Source organism: Globicephala melas, chromosome 20, assembly GCF_963455315.2.
Source record: "Globicephala melas chromosome 20, mGloMel1.2, whole genome shotgun sequence".
Taxonomy (NCBI): Eukaryota; Metazoa; Chordata; class Mammalia; order Artiodactyla; family Delphinidae; genus Globicephala; species Globicephala melas.
The window spans coordinates 7,002,642-7,021,737 of NC_083333.1; the positions used below are offsets into that span (position 1 = coordinate 7,002,642).

The window sequence follows — 19,096 nt, forward strand, 5'->3', positions numbered from 1 at the left end:
GGGGCATTTTCCTTGGGCTTCTGAAAGCATGCTGTGTGAGGAATTTTACCCATGAAATTAATTTAAAATTAGAATTGATACAATCTACAACTTTCTCTTTTTTTGTGGGCGGGGGAGATTATACATATCTAACTGTGATGGGAAATTAAATAACAAAGAGATGCCAGATTATTTGGGAAAAAAGGATATTCGGAAAAGAATTTTATTCATTGAGTTGCTTACTCTGTTAAGGAAGGAGCTGTGGCTCCGGGGCCTCGAGCGGCGTTTTGGTGGAAGGTGAGTTGAGCTCATCGACACACCAGACACGTGCTTCCTTCAGAGGTAGGTCTGATTTCCTTTTATTTTTATTCTTTTTTTTTTTTTAACACATAAACGTGTGGTAAGGATAAACGATAAGCTTGTCCGTGTAGCAGGTGGGCTTTCACTCAGGTGGAGCTGCTACTCTGGGATAAGGTTTCCTTTAAAGCAGTGATTGGGGCTGTCGGTTGTCAGCAAGGGCTGCTGGCCGCCGCTGCCGCCGTCTGCTCAGAGAGGTAGGCTGGGTTCTCTGGGGCCTCCCCGTCACTGGGGCCAGAGTGGAAGCCCCTCAGGGCCCAAACCTGGTACCGCTTCCTCCGGTTCTGCTTGTAAATGCGAATCCTTTCCTTTTCTGCCTCTGGGTCGGCGAGAACGCCATCCCAACGCAGACTTTCGTTGATCTGGTTGGAAAGGGTCTCTTCTATTTTGGCAAAGCAGGGGAGACATACGGCAGAGGAGTAAGAGGGGGTGAGCTTGCTTTCATCCCTGTCCTGTCTGTGCTCTGGCCCCGGACCATGATCTTTGCTGGGACTTAAGATGTCATGGAAGGATGGAGACAGCTCCTGAGTCTTCAGGCCTCCACTCTGATGTTTATCTGCTGAGCACATGGGTGGTGTTAGTGTTTGTGATGCCTGCCCTCAGCCTGCTTGGGGGTGATGCCCAAACCACTAAAGATGTGAGGGGGGACCTGGAGGCCCCTCCTCACATGGGGCCTCAGGTGGCCAAGCCCACCAGCCCCGTACACATCCACTGCCTACATGCTTTGGGCTGTCATTTTGGGGAAGGAGGAACCATTTATTGAGCATGTACTATGAGCCAGGTCCTCTGGGTAAAGGCTGTCAGCCTTTACCAGGTGAGGAAACAGACTCCCAGGTGAGGAAACAGACTCCCAAAGTTTCAGTCGGTTGCCGATGTCACAAAGCAGGTGGCAGAGCCGGGATTTGAACACACACCCGATTGCCAGGGCCCTGTCCTTTCCACACTGCCCCCCACCTCACCTACCCACGTGCTCGCCAAGGTACTGCCCAGTTCTGGGAGCCTGTGACTTACCCCTATTCTAGACACTTTATGATGGAAGAAATGAAGAACAGCAGAAAAGCTTCCTAAATCTGACTGTGGAAAGCATTCTGCCAAGCCAGGAAATACTTTTTCTGTGTGGCTTATACTGATTTTTAAAAATATTAACAGCCCTTCTGAATTATATAACATGCATATACAGTACTACAACATGCGATTCTTTAAACAGCTCATCCTATTTCTTTGGGATAGAGGAATCTCCCTCCCCCCACCAAAAAAAAAAGAGAGAGAGAGAAGAAAATAAGAAAAAAATCCTCTCTTGGCATTCCTATACCTTCCTACTCCCTGAGAATTATTTGGTGTCCCCTGCTGACAGTATGAGGTCCGTGCCACTGTAATCTCTAGAGGCAGAAGCTAAGCTAAAAAGATAATAAATTTCCTCATCTGGTTTGGCAGATACACGTGGAGTTTATTGACCTAAACTCCAGAATTGCTTTCTTGCCTCTTTCTTACAATCCCAACTGGAGAAGTAATTATCATCTGCCCGTCGCGCCTTCTGCCTTCAGCTTGTCAGGGGAGCTGGTTCTGCATAAAGAGGGCTGGGACCCAGAAACGTGAATCCAGGACTAGTCATGCTGGAGGTCAGGGCAGCTGTGCCAGGGTCGGCGAGAGCCACCTCCCTGACAGACAAGAGCCACCAAGGTGAACCACACAAGGACGGTGGAGACTCACAGCACCCCTGGACAGGTGCGCTCGACGTCACTGTTGCACTCTCTCCACCAATGGGTGCTCAGGGGCTTTGTCGAGCTCCCGGGGCGTTCTATGAGAACGGAGGGCTCTGTGCTTTTGTGGCAGCTGTTAGTGGGTGTACGTCTGTGAAGTGTCCGCAGGAGGGCCTGGAGTGAGAACCCCACGTGTATGGTCATACGTGTACTGGAGAGGTCTAGGCATGTGAGTATGTAGCGGAGTGTGTGCTTGTGCGTGCAGACTGTGAATGCGCGTGCCTGCTGGGGTATCTGTACTTTAGCTTTATTTGGCGATTATATTGATAGAAGGGGGTGTTGTTGAGGGTGTCCGGGATTATAAGAGTGTGTAGCAGTGACTGGTGTGATGGTGTTTGTGTGCAGTCGAAGGGTGGCCTCCGTAGATGAGGGAAAAGGAAGGGCGGTCTGTACAGGGAGCATACTTTATATGAATGTCCTGGGTGTCTACATAGAGGCAACCAGAGGCAGGTGCCCCGAACAAATGAGGGTGAAAGGAGGGTGTCCAGGTGGAAGGCAGGAGCCTGTGATTCTGTGTATGAGTGAGAGCATCTGTCACTAGTGCCTTAGTGGCTGTGCATGGGGACAGTCTCTGTGTGAGGATGGGGGCATCTCTGTAGGAGGGCTTGAGATTTCTGTGGGGAAGGAATAGATGTTCAGGATTTTAAGCTTGGACTGAGGGAGGAGGAAGATGAGTGAGTGTCTGTGTAAAGCTAGGAGTCACAGTGTGGGGCTGGGAGGCTCTGTGGCGTGTCTCTGTGTGGGGCTGAAGGTCTCCATTGATGCTGAGAATTCTCGACGCAGGATTTGGGGTCTCTGCGGACATGGATGGTCTTTGTGCGGAGGGCTGGATCATCATCGTGCGGAGAGAGGGAGGACCTCTGATTGGGGCTGGCGAGTTTCTGTTTCTGGGCTTAACTTCCCCAAGTAGGTGGGGGTCTCTGAGGGGTGGGGTGGGTGTCCTCGGAGAAGAATCTCAGGTATGGGAGCGAGGCGGACGCGTTAGCTGCTCCTCTTACCGTGCCCCTTCCCAGACCCCTTGGTCTTTCTCTTCTTTTTCTTCTTCACCTTCCGTTTGGTCAGTTCTGAGGCGCAGCCCGAGATGCGGGGCAGTCTGGACCCCTGCGAGGCCGCCATGCAGCCCTCTCTCTCCTCCTCCTCGCCGTCCTCCGACACCCCATCCCCACCGCCGCAGTCCATTCGCCCGCGGGGCCGCCCCCCGCGCCTGGGGCAGCAGAGACCCGCTGCGGCTGAGCCGGAGGCTCCGGCGGCGAGGGCCAGGCTAGGGCCAGGCTAGGGCCACGCGTCTCCACGGCGACCGCCGCACACTGCGCGCGCGCAATCCGCAGGCTGCTGCCTAGGAGACGCTGGCGGAGGAGATGTGCGCATGCGCATTTCATCCTGTGCGCTTGCTTGGTCGGCGGTGATAAGAGGAAGAGTGGGTACCGAGATTGTGAATGCTTGGGTTGACACTCATTTTCCACTCCTGTGCCCTTTTATTATTTATTTATTTTTAAAGCATTTATTTATCTGTCTATATTTATTTATTTATTTAGGCTGCCTCCCGTCTTAGTTGTGGCAAGCAGGGGCTTCGTTGAGGCATGCGGGCTCTTCATTGCGGCACGAGGGCTTCTCTCTAGTTGTAGCGCGCGGGTTCCAGAGCGTGTGGGCCCTGTAGTTTGCAGCACGTAGGCTCTCTAGTTGAGGCACGCGAGCTCAATAGTTGTGGCCCGTGGGCTTAGTTGCATCCCCGTGGCATGTGGGATCTTAGTTCCCTGACCAGGGATCGAACCCGCGTCACCTGAATTGTAAGGTGGATTCTTTACCCCTGGACCACCAGGGAAGTCCCCTGTGCCCTTTTAAATGCTGTGTGTTCTCTCCTAAATTTTTATCTCCTGAGTTCCAATCTCATATGTCTATCCTGGCCTTTTAAGCCCACTGTGTCCAAACTCATTTCTCTATTATTCTTCATCTCTGTGAACAAAAACAGCTGGTCAGTCCAGAGCCCTGGCAGTCTTCCTTACCCCCACTCTCTCCCTGTACCCTCACCTAGGCTGGGGCTGACCACCGTGTCTGGGACGTGAGCTTCTGCACCCCCTTCCTAAATGGTCTCTGCTTCCAAATCCACATAGCTGCTAGGAGGAACTTTTCTTTTTTAATAATTTTATTTATTTATTTTTGGCTGCATTGGGTCTTTGTTGCTGCATGCGGGCTTTCTCTAGTTGCGATGAGCAGGGGCTACTCTTTGTTGCGGTGCACGGGCTTCTCATTGCGGTGTCTTCTCTTGTTGCGGAGCACGAGCTCTAGGGCGCGCGGGCTTCGGTAGTTGTGGCTCGCGGGCTTTGTTGCTTGGCGGCATGTGGGATCTTCCCAGACCAGGGCTCGAACCCGTGTCCCCGGCATTGGCAGATGGATTCTTAACCACTGCACCACCAGGGAAGCCCAGAACTTTTTAAGATGATGAACAATTTCACTCTCTTGCTTAAAACCCTCCGGGGGGGTGGTGGGGAGTGGGCCATCACACGACTGAACTTTAGTGTGGCTTACAAGGCCTGGTATGATCTGTCAGCTTTTCTTTCCAGGTTAATCCGCCACAGATTGTATTTTCCCAAAATGGCTGCAGTAACAACTTTTATTCCCCAGGCTCTTCTAGAATCTTGCCACTCCCACATCAAGAGACACAGTCTAACTCCTCCCCTTCAATCGGGGTGGCTCGGTGGGGCCACATGTAGCCAGTAGAATATGGTGAAAGTGACACCGTGTGACTTCTTAGGCCAGGTCATAAAAGGTACGGCACATCCACCTTGTTAGGCGAAGACTTGCTCCTGGAGACCTGAGCCTCCTGCTAAGACATCTGATGTCTGGGTACCCTGAGGCCACCATGCTGTGAGGAAGCCCAAGCTAGACCACATGGAGAGACCCCCAGACTATGTAAAAGGAGAGAGAGAGAGATGCCCCAGCTGCTCCAGCCCCCACTTTTCCACCTCCAGCCATAGTCCGACTATAACAGCGGGAGAGACTCCCAAGCCAGCCCCACCAAGCCAAGCCCTTCCTGAATCCCCGACTCAAAGAAACTGAGAAATAATAAAATGATTGTAACTGTTTAAGTTACTAAGTTTTGGGGTGATAAGTTATGGAGCAATAGATAGCTGAAACATCAGTCTTTGATGTTAGCCATTCTAGTGTGTATGAAGTATTTCCCTGTGGTTTTAAGTGCCGTGTCCCTGATGACTAATGACGTTGAGCACTTGTTAAACTACTTATTGGCCATTTGTGTAACATAGTTTGTAAAGTGTCTGTTCAAGTCTTCTCCCATTTTGTCATTGGGATATTTATATTTTTATTGTTGATTTGTAAAAGCTCTTTACATGTCTTGGATATAAATCCTTTGTCACATATATTGCTGCAGAGATTTTTTTTTTCCAGGTCTGTAGCTTGTCAATTCATTTTCTTAGTGGTGTCTTGTGGTAAGCAGAATTTTTCTATTCTGATGAAGCCATTTTATACGTTTTTTTCTTTTTGTATACTGACCAAGGAATCTTTCCCTACTCTGAGATCACAAAAGTACTCTTCTGTTTTCTTCAAGAAGCTTTATGGTTCTGGGTTAGGTCCACCATCCATCTCAAACTCATCTTGTGAATAAAGTCAGATAGGGATCGAGATTCATTTTTTTTCCAAATGGATTTCCAGTTGTTCTAGAAATTTTCATTGAAAAGACATTTGTCGTGGTCCGAATGCAGGTTGGAAAAGAATTTCCAGGCACAAGGCAGAATGTAAAGAAGATAGAATTTATTAGAGGGAAGGGTCGCTGCCACAACAATGGGCCGACTTCCTAGTAGTCTGGTAGCGTCAAGCCTGAACATGTGCTATTGATCAGTTTTTATAGCCAGAAAATGAAAGAACGGTCCGAGGTGAAAATTTTGTTTACTGATTGGTCGAGGCACATATACCTTTCTTCTATAGGGTGGGAGTGAGACAGTCCAGATGCCTTTCCTTATTTAGGACAGGTCCCATTGCCCAGGTGGGCGTCACCCAGGTGGGCTCAGGAATTTCGTAACCATCGCAACATGGTGGGGAGGGCGAGTAAGAGTCCGGTAGGGGGTGTAACACCGCCGACACTTTTTCAGGCAGGGTCGTCCTTTGTCGCTGGAGCACCACAACGTTCCTTTCCCACTGACTTGACTTGGCACTTTGGTAGAAAATCAGCTAATTGTTCATGTGTGACTATTTCTGGGCTCTGTTCTGTTCCGTTGATCTATTTGTCTTTCCTTACAGCAGTACTACAGCGCCCTGGTGATTGCAGCTTTATAGTAAGTCTTGATATTAACTAATGTTAAATCCTCCAACTTCGTTCTCTCTGAAGATTGTTTTGACTCCTCTAGAGCCTTTGCTTTTCCATATACATTTTCAAATCATCTTGTCTGTCTCTTCAAAATAGCCGGCCGGGATTTCGCTGGGAATGGCATCAGGTCTATGCATTTCGGCACTCCTAGTACTCAGCGAGGATCGTCATCAGTACTGATCCACACACAGGCGTGAGTGAACACATTGCTCCGTAGAAGACTTTTCTGTTCTTCTATTTTCCTCCGTCTCTCACTTGCTGTCCAGCTCCCTGAAGCATCCCCTACAGCTCTGCACACAGCGAGTGCTTGTGATCTGCCCCTTGACCGTCTGCTTTTGTCCCCAGGAGCTGAGTGAAATGTAAATCACAGAGGTCCTTTGTGCAGGTGACCACCTGCTAATCGAGATGTCTGGGGTTGGCTTGCCAGATACCCTACCCTGCTGACCCTGGTGCTCGCAGACGGGTGCTTACAAAGACCGGCTGCCCTCCTTTTCCGAGAAAGGCTGGCCTGTCTTCCCTCTCAGCTGGTCCTCTTTGCCTCGATGCTTATCTGGTAGGAGGCAGCTAGGCCACTTCTCTTCCCGATTTTTGTGAAGGTTGCATCAAGGTTATGTTGAACCAGCCAATCAGCTCGAGAGACAAAATTCACATCCAGCAAAGGAATACATTTTTTGGAATAATCACAAAAATCCCTTGCAAGTAGAGAGAGAGAGGGCGAGTATATACCTGTTTGATAGATGAGGAAACAGAGAGATGCAGAGTGACTTGCTCACCTCTCAGTGCTAATAAGCCTCCCAGCTGGGCCTGGAGTCCACCTTCCCAGTTTTTTTTGTTTTTGTTTTAAATTTTTTTTTTATTTTTTGCGGTACGCGGGCCTCTCACTGTTGCGGCCTCCCCCGTTGCGGAGCACAGGCTCCGGACGCGCAGGCCCAGCGGCCATGGCTCACGGGCCCAGCCGCTCCGCGGCACGTGGGATCCTCCCAGACCGGGGCACGAACCTGTGTCCCCTGCACCGACAGGCGGACTCTCAACCACTGCGCCACCAGGGAAGCCCTACCTTCCCAGTTTTACACATTAGCATCTTGCAGGAAAACAGTTGACTTTACAAAGGTGTTCACTGCCCAACAGGAGAGATGATAGTGTTTTCATTGTTTGTTTCAGCTTCCTTGTTTGTACTTCTCTTTGTGGTTTCAGTGGCTGTGATAGTTATGAGCCGGTAGGAGCTGAGGTTTCCTTCTCTGCAAGGCTCAGGTTGTCCCCTTTGGCCAGTGCTGACGTAGGCATGCTTGGGTGGGGCTTGCGGCTTTGTCCCTCCCTGAGGCCTGCTCAGCCTTGGTCCCAGCTGGCTGGGCTGCTGGTTCCAGCTCTTTGCTCTTTCCGGCCTACTTTCTCCATGCTGTCAGCTCCTTCCCCAAGGTAGACAGGCAGTGTCCACTCTTTAGCAGCACCAGCCTTAGACTTGGGCAAGTGGGGTCCCTACCCTGGGCCTTGCGCTTCACAGGACACTGCTCTGACTCTCCCCCCACGACTATCCTTCCCTAAGGGACAGGAAGTCTGTGGAGTCAAGGGATCCTTCCCACCCAGCACCTCACATTCCTCCTCCAACTTGTGGCCCACAGTCTGAGTACCTGGCACCTTGGACTTTCTTGCCCAAATGACCCCTGCCTGCTTGTAGGGTGTATCTGGGCCTCACTCCTGAGTCCATCCTCCTGAGTAGCCCTAGGCCAAGGGCAGCATAGGTGGAAACTCAATAGGCAGGCTGAGGTGTCCAGACCTGTGTATTCAAGGGCCTTCTCAGTGCAGGATGGAGCTGAGTGTCGGAAGAGAAGGGGGCAGGCCGTGGGCTGGGTGCAGAGCCCCAAAGAGCCAGAAATTCTAAATTTAAATCTGGCCTTCCAGACCGGTATGAAGGTCTAGTTGTCAAGGTAGAAAGATAGTATTTATTTTATTTAACAGTATGTCAATCTATTTTACCACTTTTAATATTTAGACATATGGTGTGCGGGCCTCCATCTTCTTTTGCCCCAACAGGGCTTTGCAACTGTTGAGAGCAGGCTTGCTCTTTATTTTTCCTCCTTTCATAAGCCACTCCAACTGCTTCCTGATTTTCGCTTCGTACCTCATGGTACCTTAAAAAAAAAGGAAAAGAAAAATCCTACAACCTATTAAGTAAATCACATTATAGCCATATGGCAGCCTACTTGGGAGTTTCTAAAACAGAACGAGGCAGGCTGGTTTAGGCTGATTTGGGACAAAAGCAAAGAGAGTGTCCTTGGAGAAGAAGTAGAGCAGTGTGAAGGGGTTGCTAACACCTGCTACCCTCTCCTCACTCCCCTCCAGCCACACTGACCCACTGACCGCCTAGCTGTTTCTCCTACATGTCCACGTCTCAGCCCAGGTCTCTGACTTCCTGTTCCCTCCCCCTGAACACTCTTGCTCTAGATGTCCCGCCTCCATCCTCAAGGGTAGAAGAATATGTCACCCCCAAATATGCCTCTTTACACAGGGTCTGGGTGCTTTTCAGATGTGACGGTCTGTTCCTCACGTCTGGGCTGCTCTGCCTGTCTCTTCATATGACAAACCCCAGGAAGCTGGGACCTACACAGGCAGTTCTGTTTGTACAGCCCCTTCCCCACACCGTCTGTAGTTAAGCGCTACGCTGATGAGGATGCTGGAGCCTCTCTTGGGGCTTTAGTTTCCTTCAGAATGTTCGTTGATTGTTCTACATCTTGGCACCCAGTCTATTTCCGGAACTCAAAGATCTAAATCGCTGTTTGCCTTTGTGGGCTGCTGTTTAACTCCGAGTCCTGGACGCCTGTTGGTTCTGAGGTGATGAGGGAGCCCCAAGGCTCCGACTCACCGGGAACATTTCTAGAAAGTGTTAAAGGAAAACAAAGCTGGATAATAGTTAATGGCGGTAAAGACAGATTTTATTCGGTACTACTGCAGCGGGGGAAAGAGACTTCTTTAGAATAGAACCGAGCTTGGTTCTGATCTATGTAGAAGGCACTTGGCCTTTAAAGGGAGAGTAAGGGAGTAGGGAAGGGGAGTGAGTGAGGCATCAAGCATAGTCGAGACAGTGAAAAATTACAAAAAGCAAGTAAGTGGTCAGTGTCAGTATGATTAGGCCATCTTAGTCTGGCCTAATCACTCAACCAAGATACCTGCCTAAAGAGATTGAGACACAGGGGCCCCGTCGTCCCTCATGGTTATATTTCAGAGGAATAGCTCCCAGGTCCATGAGAAAGACACTCCTGGGTTCCAGGAGGTATACATACATCTCAAAGGCACAGAGAAAGGATTTACAACGATAAGTTTCCAAAATAAATGCTCTAAGGAAATGGAGGCCAGGAGCCTGTCAGCAGGCGTCGGCTGGAACAAATGGTAAATTCCCTTGGCAGTCGAGGTTTCTCAGACAGAAACTCAAGAGGGAGGGAGGGACTGGGTCACTGCAGGGACACCGTGGCCTTAGACTGCTAGAAGCCAGGCTAGATTTTTTTTTTTTTTTTCAAGTCTCTGTGTGTGGGAGAGTGGACAAAATCATTTGTGTTGGGAGTTGCAGTTCTCACAGGCCAAGGCTGAGGCCTAGTTGAGAAGTGGGCTCAGAGGTACCTGATGGAAGTTTGATCAAGGAAAGAGCCTTCGTCAAATGGAAGGTGGAAGTCAATGACGTCATCCCTGTAGTTTGGGAAGCCAAGAGTGAGGGTTTCCGGGTCTTCCACCTGATTAGGTGGCCAGAGGGTGCCAGCCAATGTGGTCCTGGATCACTACAGACACCCAGAACCCCTCGGGCTCTTGCACCCACTTCGTTGCGATGCACAGGCTTCTCATTGCAGGCGTGTCCTGCCACCTAACATGTCCACACTGCCTGCTCCCCGTCCCCAATCTTCTGAAAGTGTCATCGGAGACATACAGAAGGGCTGTGGTTTACGGGACCAAAAGAACACCACATGCCTTGAAGTAAGAGGAGAGTTTGAGATTTAATCACTAATTTGTGCCAGTGTGTCTCTGGGCACATAAATGAGCACGACTATAACCTGAGGACATGAATGCCTATGCCACAGATTATTACATCAATCAGTGGCACTTGGAAATATATAAAACTCTATAATGAGGATGTATTTTATTCATAAAGTCTTCCATTAGCAAGCAGTCCCATCTGTGGGAGTGAATCTGTGTAAGCCAATATCTATTTACCTTTGTCTCTTAGACTCAATAGAAAAGAGGCATGTCTTCTTTACACACACACACAGATAGATTGCTGATTCTCTGTACTTCTTGATGGTGCCTCAGAATTCAAGGATATGAGGCTGGAAATGATTGGCCAGCTGTAATCCACATCCTTGGCCAGGGGCCCGGGACCCTTCTCCCACTGGTCCCCACCTACCACTCTGGGCTCATTTTCTGCTCTCCCTCACTATTCACCACTCCCAACCTTTCAACATCCCCTTTCTTGCCTTCTCTGTGCCTTTGCACCTGCTGTTCCTTCTACCTGCAATGTCCTTCCCTATCTGGCCCACCTGGCAAACTCCTAATCCTTTGGGAGGCTGAACAAGGGTTTCCTCTGAAAAGCCGGACCTGAGCCCTGCCACACTGTAGTTCACTCCTCTGTGTTTCTTTTGTGTCTTATGTAGCCACAGGGGTAAGCTGGCATAATGGCCCTGCTACTACCTGCTGTATGACCTTGGGAACATTCCTTAAGGTGTTTATGTCTCAACTATCATAGCAGTAAAATGGAGATAAACAATGTCCTACTTCCATGGCACCTGTCTACCATGAGATCAGCACACAATAGGCAGCATGTTACAGCCTGCACGCCGTTGTCCAGAGATGATTTTTTTTTAATTTATTTATTTATTTTTGGCTGCGTTGGGTCTTCACTGCTGCGCACAGGCTTTCTCTAGTTGCAGCGAGCGGGGGCTACTCTTCGTTGTGGTGCACAGGCTTCTCATTGCAGTGGCTTCTCTTGTTGTGGTGCACGGGCTCTAGGCGTGCAGGCTTCAGTAGTTGCGGCACGCAGGCTCAGTAGTTGTGGCTCGCGGGCTGCAGAGCACAGGCTCAGTAGTTGTGCTGCACGGGCTTAGTTGCTCTGCGGCATGTGGGATCTCCCTGGACCAGGGCTCAAACCCGTGTCCCCTGCATTGGCAGGCAGATTCTTAACCACTGCGCCACCAGGGAAGTCCCAGAGATGATTTCTTTATGTTTCTGTTTTCCCAATTGAACTATGAGGTTCTTGAAGACCCAGTATTTTACCCATCTTCCTCACGTAGCAGATTTCAATGCTCCTCCAAGTCACACACCTGCTGTGGTTGCAGGAACACTGGGCCCTTTTGGCAGCACAGGGGCGGGGGCGGAATTTGCCAAAGCAACCAAAGAAAATTTGGGAAAGAACTCTTAATAACTAGGATGTCAGCTGGGGCTCCTCCAAGCCTGCTTTGAAATCAAAGCAGGACCCATCCCTGATGTGAAGCACTTACTCTCTTAAGGCTCCCTGCCTTGGGCCCTGTCCTTGCTGTTGTGCAAGGACACTTTCTTTAAAAATCTCAACACTTTCCTTGAGTTGTTCACCAAAATCAACTCACACAAAAATGTCAGCAAGTTAAGTAGACTTCACTGAGGGTTTTGTAGGGGAGCGACCCATCTTTTCTTCTGCAATGTCTAATCTGCCATTAATCCTATTCAGTGTATTTTTCATCTCAGACATTGTAGTTTTCACGTCCAGAAGTTCAATTTGGGTCTTTTTTTTTTTTAAAAAAAAAAACCTTCCATATCTGTACCTAATATATTCAAGCCGTCCTCTAGCTTCTGGAACATATAACTGTTTCGGTGCCTTTGCCTACTGATTCTATCATCTGTGTCATGTCTGAGTCAGTTTCAATTAATTGAGTTTGTTCCTCTGTATGAGTTGTGATTTCCTTCTTTCTTGTGTTCTGGTAACTTTTTGTTGGATGCCAGACACTGTGAATTTTACCTTGTTATATTTCTGAATTCCTGTAAACATTCTTGAACTTGATTGTGGCAGTTAAGTTACTTGGAAAGAGTTTTATCCTTTCCAATCTTGAATGTAAGCTTTCTTAAGTGGGACCAGAACTGGATTTCTGGATTTAGTCTAAGGTTAATTTTTCTCTAGCCTCAAAGCAAGACCTTTCTTAGTATTCTAACTCGTGGCCCCTGAGATGTTTTCCACTTTGGCTCTTGGGAACAGGCCTTATTCCAGCTTTGTGTGAGCACCAGGCACTGTTCCCACTAATCCTTTCGGGTGGTTCATCCCCCAGCCTCGCATAATTTTCTCACACACATGTGCTGAGCGGTACTCATTGAATACTTGAGGGGGAACTTGTGCAGATCTCTAGATTTCTCTCTCTCTGTGTATCTCTCTCCTCTCTAGTCCTCTGGCCTGAGAATTCTAACTGGTTTCATTTCCCCAGAATCCAGCTCTGTCTCTTCCATTCAGGTAGATTTCTCCTTCTCTGAACCATGGTCTGGAAACTCTCCAGGCAGTACGTTGAGCAGTGCAGCCTTTACCTTGCTGTTTCCTCTCTCCCAGAGATCACTTCGCTTTGTTGCCTGATGTCCAATGTCTTGAGTATTGTTGTTTCATATGTTTTGTCTGACATTTTAGTGGTTTCAGGCCTGAAGCTAACTCTGGTCCCTGTTACTCCATCTTGAACGAAGCAGAAGTTTGGGTAAAAATATTCTTATTTGATCGTGTAACGAATTTGTTGAACAAATTCAACTTGATGATGTCAATCCAGGAAATAGCCTTGTTTTTCTCAAGGGAGGAAGGAGGAGAGCTCTCTTCTCTCCCTGTCTTTTTCCTGCTTTGATCTCCTCCGGATTAGGGCGTTTGAGGGTTTCTCCAGGAGCCCCTATGTGATGCACTCTCTTGCTCCCCTCTAAGCACCTGCCCCCCAAGCAACATCCTGCAGCCCCCGACAGCTACGGTTCCCTTGTCCCACCAGCCACTTTCTCGGACAGGAACTTCTTCAAGACCAAACACAGCTCTCTTCCACAGTTTCCTCTTGGCCTCTCCCCTGGCCTAATAGTGGAAATGCAGGCCTACGTACCCTATCCTGTTTGTCCCACTACTGCAAACACAGAGCAGTTTCCTGCCCTCCCCTCCATAATTCTCTAGGCTAAAAAGATACACTAGGCTCTGGGTCAGTGGTTCTCAATGATGGGGGGGTGGAAGATACGAGGGTGGACCCCCCCACCCGGGGATAACTGACAAGGTCTGGAGGCATTTTTGTTTGTCATGACTGGGGAGTGGGTGGCTAAGGAGGCACAGGACAGCACCCCCGGCCAACAGCATAGGATTAACTGGCCCAAATGTCAATAGAGCTATGGTTGAGAGACCCTCTTCTAGGTTCATGTCGGCCCTCAAAGTCCAGGAGGCAGAGTCAACTCCCCTAAACTTCTTCTCTCACCATTCTCTGCTCCTGGAGCTACAGAGTCACCAGCTCAGCCAGCATCCTTCTGGGGAGCGAGATGCCCCTCTCATAGGCACCCTTGATTTTTTGAAGGGGTTTTCTGTTTCTGTTGTTCCGTCATCCCGTAAATCCACCTGAAGAAAGAGGAGACGTGAGCTTATTTGGACCAAGTCACAAAAAGAGAGGAGAGGAGGCCACTCTGAATCTGGCTGCGGAGGTGGTGCAGGTAGGGTGCTCTTCCCCAAGCTGTGGGGAGAGGAGTTGGTCAAAAGAAAGGGCCTCAGCAGCAGACTCCAGCCATGACATTGGAGTGAGAGGCTGTGCAGCAGCTCGTGACTGCTTGAGGGCGGTAGGTACCTGTGTGTGTTGGCGTGTGCGCATGTGTGGAAGCGTGTGTCCCTCTGCAGTGAGCATGACGGACCCAACACCAGGAGGAGGAGGAGGTTATGGTGGAGGGCGTCGGGGGAGGAATGGGCAGGAATGGGCCGGGACCAGTGTACTGCCTCGTGGGGCCAAGGGAATAAACACTGGGCCAGGAGAGCAGGAAATGGCTTTTTAAGCGAGCTGGGAGGCTGTGTCTGCTCTCCCCTGTGAGTCATCCCCGGGGCATGGGGCAGGGCCAGACAAATGCTGTTTTGTTACTGTCACTGGGACAATGTGGTGAGGCCTGGGGAAATGAGTGCGAATCCCGTCTAGTCAGAGCCTCCACAGAGCAGAGGACAAGCAGTGCTTTGCTGAAAGCTTTGATACTGAAGGGATGAAGACTAGCGGGGTTCACTTTTTCTGAGCCCCAAAGAGCTACAACTTCAGCCAGGAAGAGGTGCTACAGGGAGGCCACTTCAGGACAGCGTAGAAATCTTTATCCCATGGTCAGCAGTCCAAAGAGAGGCTAGGTCCCTCCAGAGGTGGTGAGCGCTGCGTCACGGGCTGTGCAAGCGGCGATGTGAGCGGCTCCTGCCTGCAGGGGCGGCTGTGGGGCAGGTAGGCGGCCTAGAGCCTGCAGAATCCCTACAGCCTTGAGGTTTCAGGCTGAGTGAGGTGATGATGGTGGTGAAGATGATGTAATGACTCGACTGAGCCCCTCCAGTGAGCCAGGCCTAGAATCGGGGGCTTCTCCTACCTGATCTCATTCAGTCCTCCCAGCGGGACTATCACGTCCCTTTTGCACATAAAGAAACTGAGGCTTAGCCACTAGCTACACTGGCGAAGGAAAATTTAAACGAAGTAAAATTAAATCTAAAAGTTCATCCCACGTGACCGGTGGCCAGGGGACAGCATGGCAGTATGACATTTCCATAATGGCAGGAAGTTTACTGGACAGTGGTAGCTTAGAGAGATGTGCTCACTTACCCAAGGTCATCTCTCCCATGGGCAAGATCCAGAACCCAAACGGAGGTCTGACCCAGGTACCGGTGGAGGCTGCTGTGTGAGTCTGGAGACCAGGACTTCCAGATGTGGTCATCACTCAGCACCTGATCCTGGAGTTATCTCAGGAAATCAGTTCGTAAACAGATTTGGGGTCGAATCGTTTTCCTGATAGAGAACGGAGGGTAACAGGGCTCTAGCACTGCCCCTCCAAGCTTCGCGCTCCCACCCCACCTGCATACCAAGCCAGGCACCGCGGCTCCGAGTGGGTGGAAGTGGAGAACGTGGCAGATGTTCTTGAAACGGGGGAGCCAAGACACAGGGCTGATGGGTCTTTTTTGTGGCCGTTTCCTTTAGTGACTGAGCCAAGTTGCCACAGCTTGTCCGGTGTCTGTCAGTGGAGCGTTCATTCATTCAACAAATACACGTTGAGCTGCAGGAGGTGCCAGGTGCTGTTTCAGGCCCCAGAAGTCATACCTGCCCTGCTTTTGTACCTTGGGCGGTTAGAATGGCTCATTTGGGGGGTTGGGGACTTGGAGCTGCTTAGGGAACAGACAGTGATGTTCGTTACCCAGAAACAAGAAGGGGCCGTTGAGACTGGTTTGGCGGCGAGGACAGTCACCCAGAGGGGCCCTGGCCTACAGGGTGACCTCAGGCCGGTCCTCCGCCAGAGGCCTCAGGTCCTGGGCCGGGCGTGGCGGGGCAGGGCGGGTCGAGCGCCGGGTTCCCGCGGCCGCCGCCAGAGGGCAGCCAGGGAGCGTGCCGGAGGCCGGCCGGACCCCGGGTGAGTCTGGCGCCCCGGGGGCGGCCCCCCTTTCGGGGCCCGGTCTGCGAGCGCCGGGCCGTGCGTTCGGCTCGGTGGCAGGGACCGCGGGGGCGCGTGGGGCGGCCCTGGAGCGGCGGGTGGGTCCGGGGAGCTGTTGCGCGCGGAGTGGGGACGAGCCTGGGGGCTGCGGGCCGCGCGCAGGGCCCGAGCCGCGTTCCCTCCCGCCGTGCCCGCTGCCCGCCTGGCCTGGAGTCCGGGGCTGGTCTCGAGAGGCTCGGGGCAGCGCCTGGGCCCGGCCCCCGGAGCGCTTGGTGCTCAGCGTCCGGCCCTTAGCCTGTCTGGGGCCCTCGGGGGGTGGGGGGCGTCGTGCGCCCGCGTTGGGGGGCCGCGGGGAGCGAGTGGGCGGCCGAGAGCGGCGGCGGACTGCGGGCGGCGCTGGGGAGAGCGCTCCGGGCGAGCGCGTCAACAAGCGCAGTGTTTACCCACCACCCGCGGGGCGCGCAGGTGCGCGGGAGGGGCCCCGCGAGGACGGCGCGCCCCCCCTCTCCGCGCTCGGCCTGGCCTTCGGTGAGGATCCCACGCTCCAGATGGTGGGCCTGGGCCCTGGCCGTCGGGGCTTTCGCCCCCAGTTAGGTGGTCAGGAGTGGGAATCGAATAGCACTTGGTGCCAGGGAGGGTGTGAGGAGGGCGGGATGGAGGTAGCTCTCACTGGCCAGGCAGGATTCCTCACCCTGAGCACCTCTTTTCAGCCTGAGAATCCTGCCCCGGGTTTGTTTTCCAGTCTTCCCAAAACCCTGCTCCCAGCAGTCGGGCCAAGCTCTGTTTTCCTCAGCCGCGGGTTTGGAGGAAGTGTAGAAATCATCCAGGGGGGCTCCGTGCATTCAGGATGAAGACTCTGGGCTCACGGTGGTGCCTGTGACACCTGCGCTGTGGGTGTGGAAGCCCCCTTGCTCGGGCTGCAGCGAGGGCTCTGCTGGGAAGTCTGGGAATTTTGACCCCTGCTTGGGGCTCGGAAGGCTGAGGACCTGATTTTCCTACCTGCGTGGTCTGTGACATGCCCACCGCTGGAGGTGGCCCTGGGGAGAGGTGTGATGTGGGGGGTGGGCACCCATCCTCCGTGAGTTTAGAGCTGGGGATGGGGGGTGATGAGGCTCCATCTGTGCAGCCGCGTGAGAACCTTTGATCCCCCAGCATTTGGAGGTCTGGGGGAGTCAGAGTGTCCTGGGACACCCTGGTAAGAGCATTGGCCGAGCCGGGGCTGCAGTCTAGTTTCTGCGCCCCCCCACACACACACCTTGAGCGATTGTGCCCGTCTCCGGGTGCCCCTCCATCCTCCTTCCTCTGATGTTCACTTGGCCTCCCATCTCTTGGGGGGAGAAATCCATGCACTGGAGCAGCAAGCTTCGTTTCCTCTTTTCTCACTGCCACATTTTCCCGGCAAGGGCTCTGCACCTGCCGCCTGCCTCCTGGCTGCACGCCTCCCCTCTTATTCCTGCGCAGCCTGGGCTGCTGTCCCCACCACGTTGCGAAACTGCTTCCCTGAAAGTCAGCTTGTTTCCAAACACCGATTTTTTTTTTGTCGGCCTCATCCTGCTGCCAAGTCCTTCTGCCCAGGAAGCAGGCCCCTCTTTGCAGCCTTCTCTGCTGCGATTTCTCTCCTCATTTTGTTCTTGTTTCTCCATCATTCCTTCTCCTCTTCTGATGCCCCTTCCCTCTTTTCTGGGATGTTGTGTGAGGCCCCGTGTTTATCTTCTCAGAGAACTTGCTTCAGGATCCCTCAGGGAACTCCCCCCCCCCGCGCCATTCTAGCTCTAGTCCTGGCTCCTTGGATGCCCAGTGACACCCCAAACTCACCATGTCCTCCTTACTCCCCAGCAGTGGGTTTCCTTCCCTTCTGTCACACTGACTTTTCCCTGAAGCGTCTCGCCTCTCCCTGTCCCTTTGTGACCAGGCTGCTGTTCCAGGCCTTGAATGTCTCAGGCAGGAGGTCAGAGGCCCCTTCGCTGGCCTGATGCCAGAATCCCTTCCAGCTCCCACAGTCCAGCTGGCATGTCGCCTCTAGACCAACGGTCTCTGGATGACAACTGCTTTTACCCTGTTGCTGAGCCCTCTCGCCTAGGAAGTCTTCAGAGGCTCCTGGTCTCCTCCCACACAAAGCTCAGCTCTGCCACCTCCTGTAGCCCCTCAGTCGTGTGGCCTCACCCTCCAGAGCCACTTTCCAGTCCCGAGATTTCTTCCCTCCCTACCATGGTCAACCCTCTTGGCCTTAGTCTTAGAGACCCAGCCCAGAGCTGTCTCCCTGGGAAAGCTTTGCTTCTCCCAGCTGCCCTGGGGGCCTCTTTCCTGGCCTTCCCACTCCACCGTGCCCTCAGGACCACGGCTGTCTGTCTGCTGATCGCAGCCCCTTTGTGTCCTCTTCCTTTCCTCCCAGATCTCCAGGACTGGGTATCCTGTTGGCTCTCGATAAAGGAATTCCTCCCCTTACCCTCCAAGAACACCTCTGGCCATCCTTCAGAGTCTGGTTCAAATCCCACCTCCCTCCTGGACTGTTCCAGTCCCAGATTCCCAGTGGCCTGCACTTCTGGGCTCATGGATGGATTCATTACCGTTTGTGCCACCCAACTTAATACTTTGTTCTCTGCTATTAGCCTCCAGTTGTATCATGGGTATGAGAGATGCTTTTCCGGTTCTTAATCATAGCAGCTGTTTATTGAGTGGTCGGTATGTGCTGGGTGTGTGCTGATCTCTCCGAGCAATCCCTCGTGTGTGTTATTCGCACAGCCCCCAGAGGGGTAGGAGCTAGGAGTCTTGTTTCATTCTCCCCATGAGGACATAAACCCCGTGAGGTCCAAGGACCTGCCTAAACCACACAGCTTGTAGGTGGGCGGAACAGAGGTTGCAACTCAAGTCTGTCTGACTCCTGAGACTGTTTATTGATAGTAGGGGTTGCCGTTTGTCCAGGAAAGCGTACGCTTCAGTCCAGGGAGTGTGTTACAGGTCCTCTTAGCACCTGGCCCAGATGTGCAGGATGTCCTGGTGGTGTGGTCATCTGGTTGCTTGGGACCCCACTGGACTCCAGGAAAGGACTTTGTAACAGAACAGATGCTTAATGGTGGGA

At 52.0% G+C, this 19,096-nt stretch overlaps 2 protein-coding genes across 2 annotated transcripts in view; one reads left to right on the forward strand and one right to left on the reverse strand.

The window, feature by feature from the left end:
• Positions 1-366: 366 nt before the first annotated feature.
• Positions 367-3,357, reverse strand: LIAT1 (ligand of ATE1). Its single transcript, XM_030862344.3, has 2 exons — positions 3,095-3,357; positions 367-892 (listed from the first exon to the last, which is right to left on the reverse strand). The coding sequence occupies exons 1-2, from the start codon at positions 3,273-3,275 to the stop codon at positions 489-491; spliced, it is 585 nt and encodes a 194-aa protein (XP_030718204.1). The 5' UTR covers positions 3,276-3,357; the 3' UTR covers positions 367-488.
• Positions 3,358-15,914: 12,557 nt separating this feature from the next.
• The window catches only part of RPH3AL (rabphilin 3A like (without C2 domains)), a 155,501-nt gene continuing 152,319 nt past the window's right edge, over positions 15,915-19,096 (forward strand). Inside the window, exon 1 of the mRNA XM_070044553.1 lies at positions 15,915-15,996. The gene's annotated coding sequence lies outside the window, so the exon portion shown is untranslated. The remainder of the gene's footprint in view (positions 15,997-19,096) is intronic.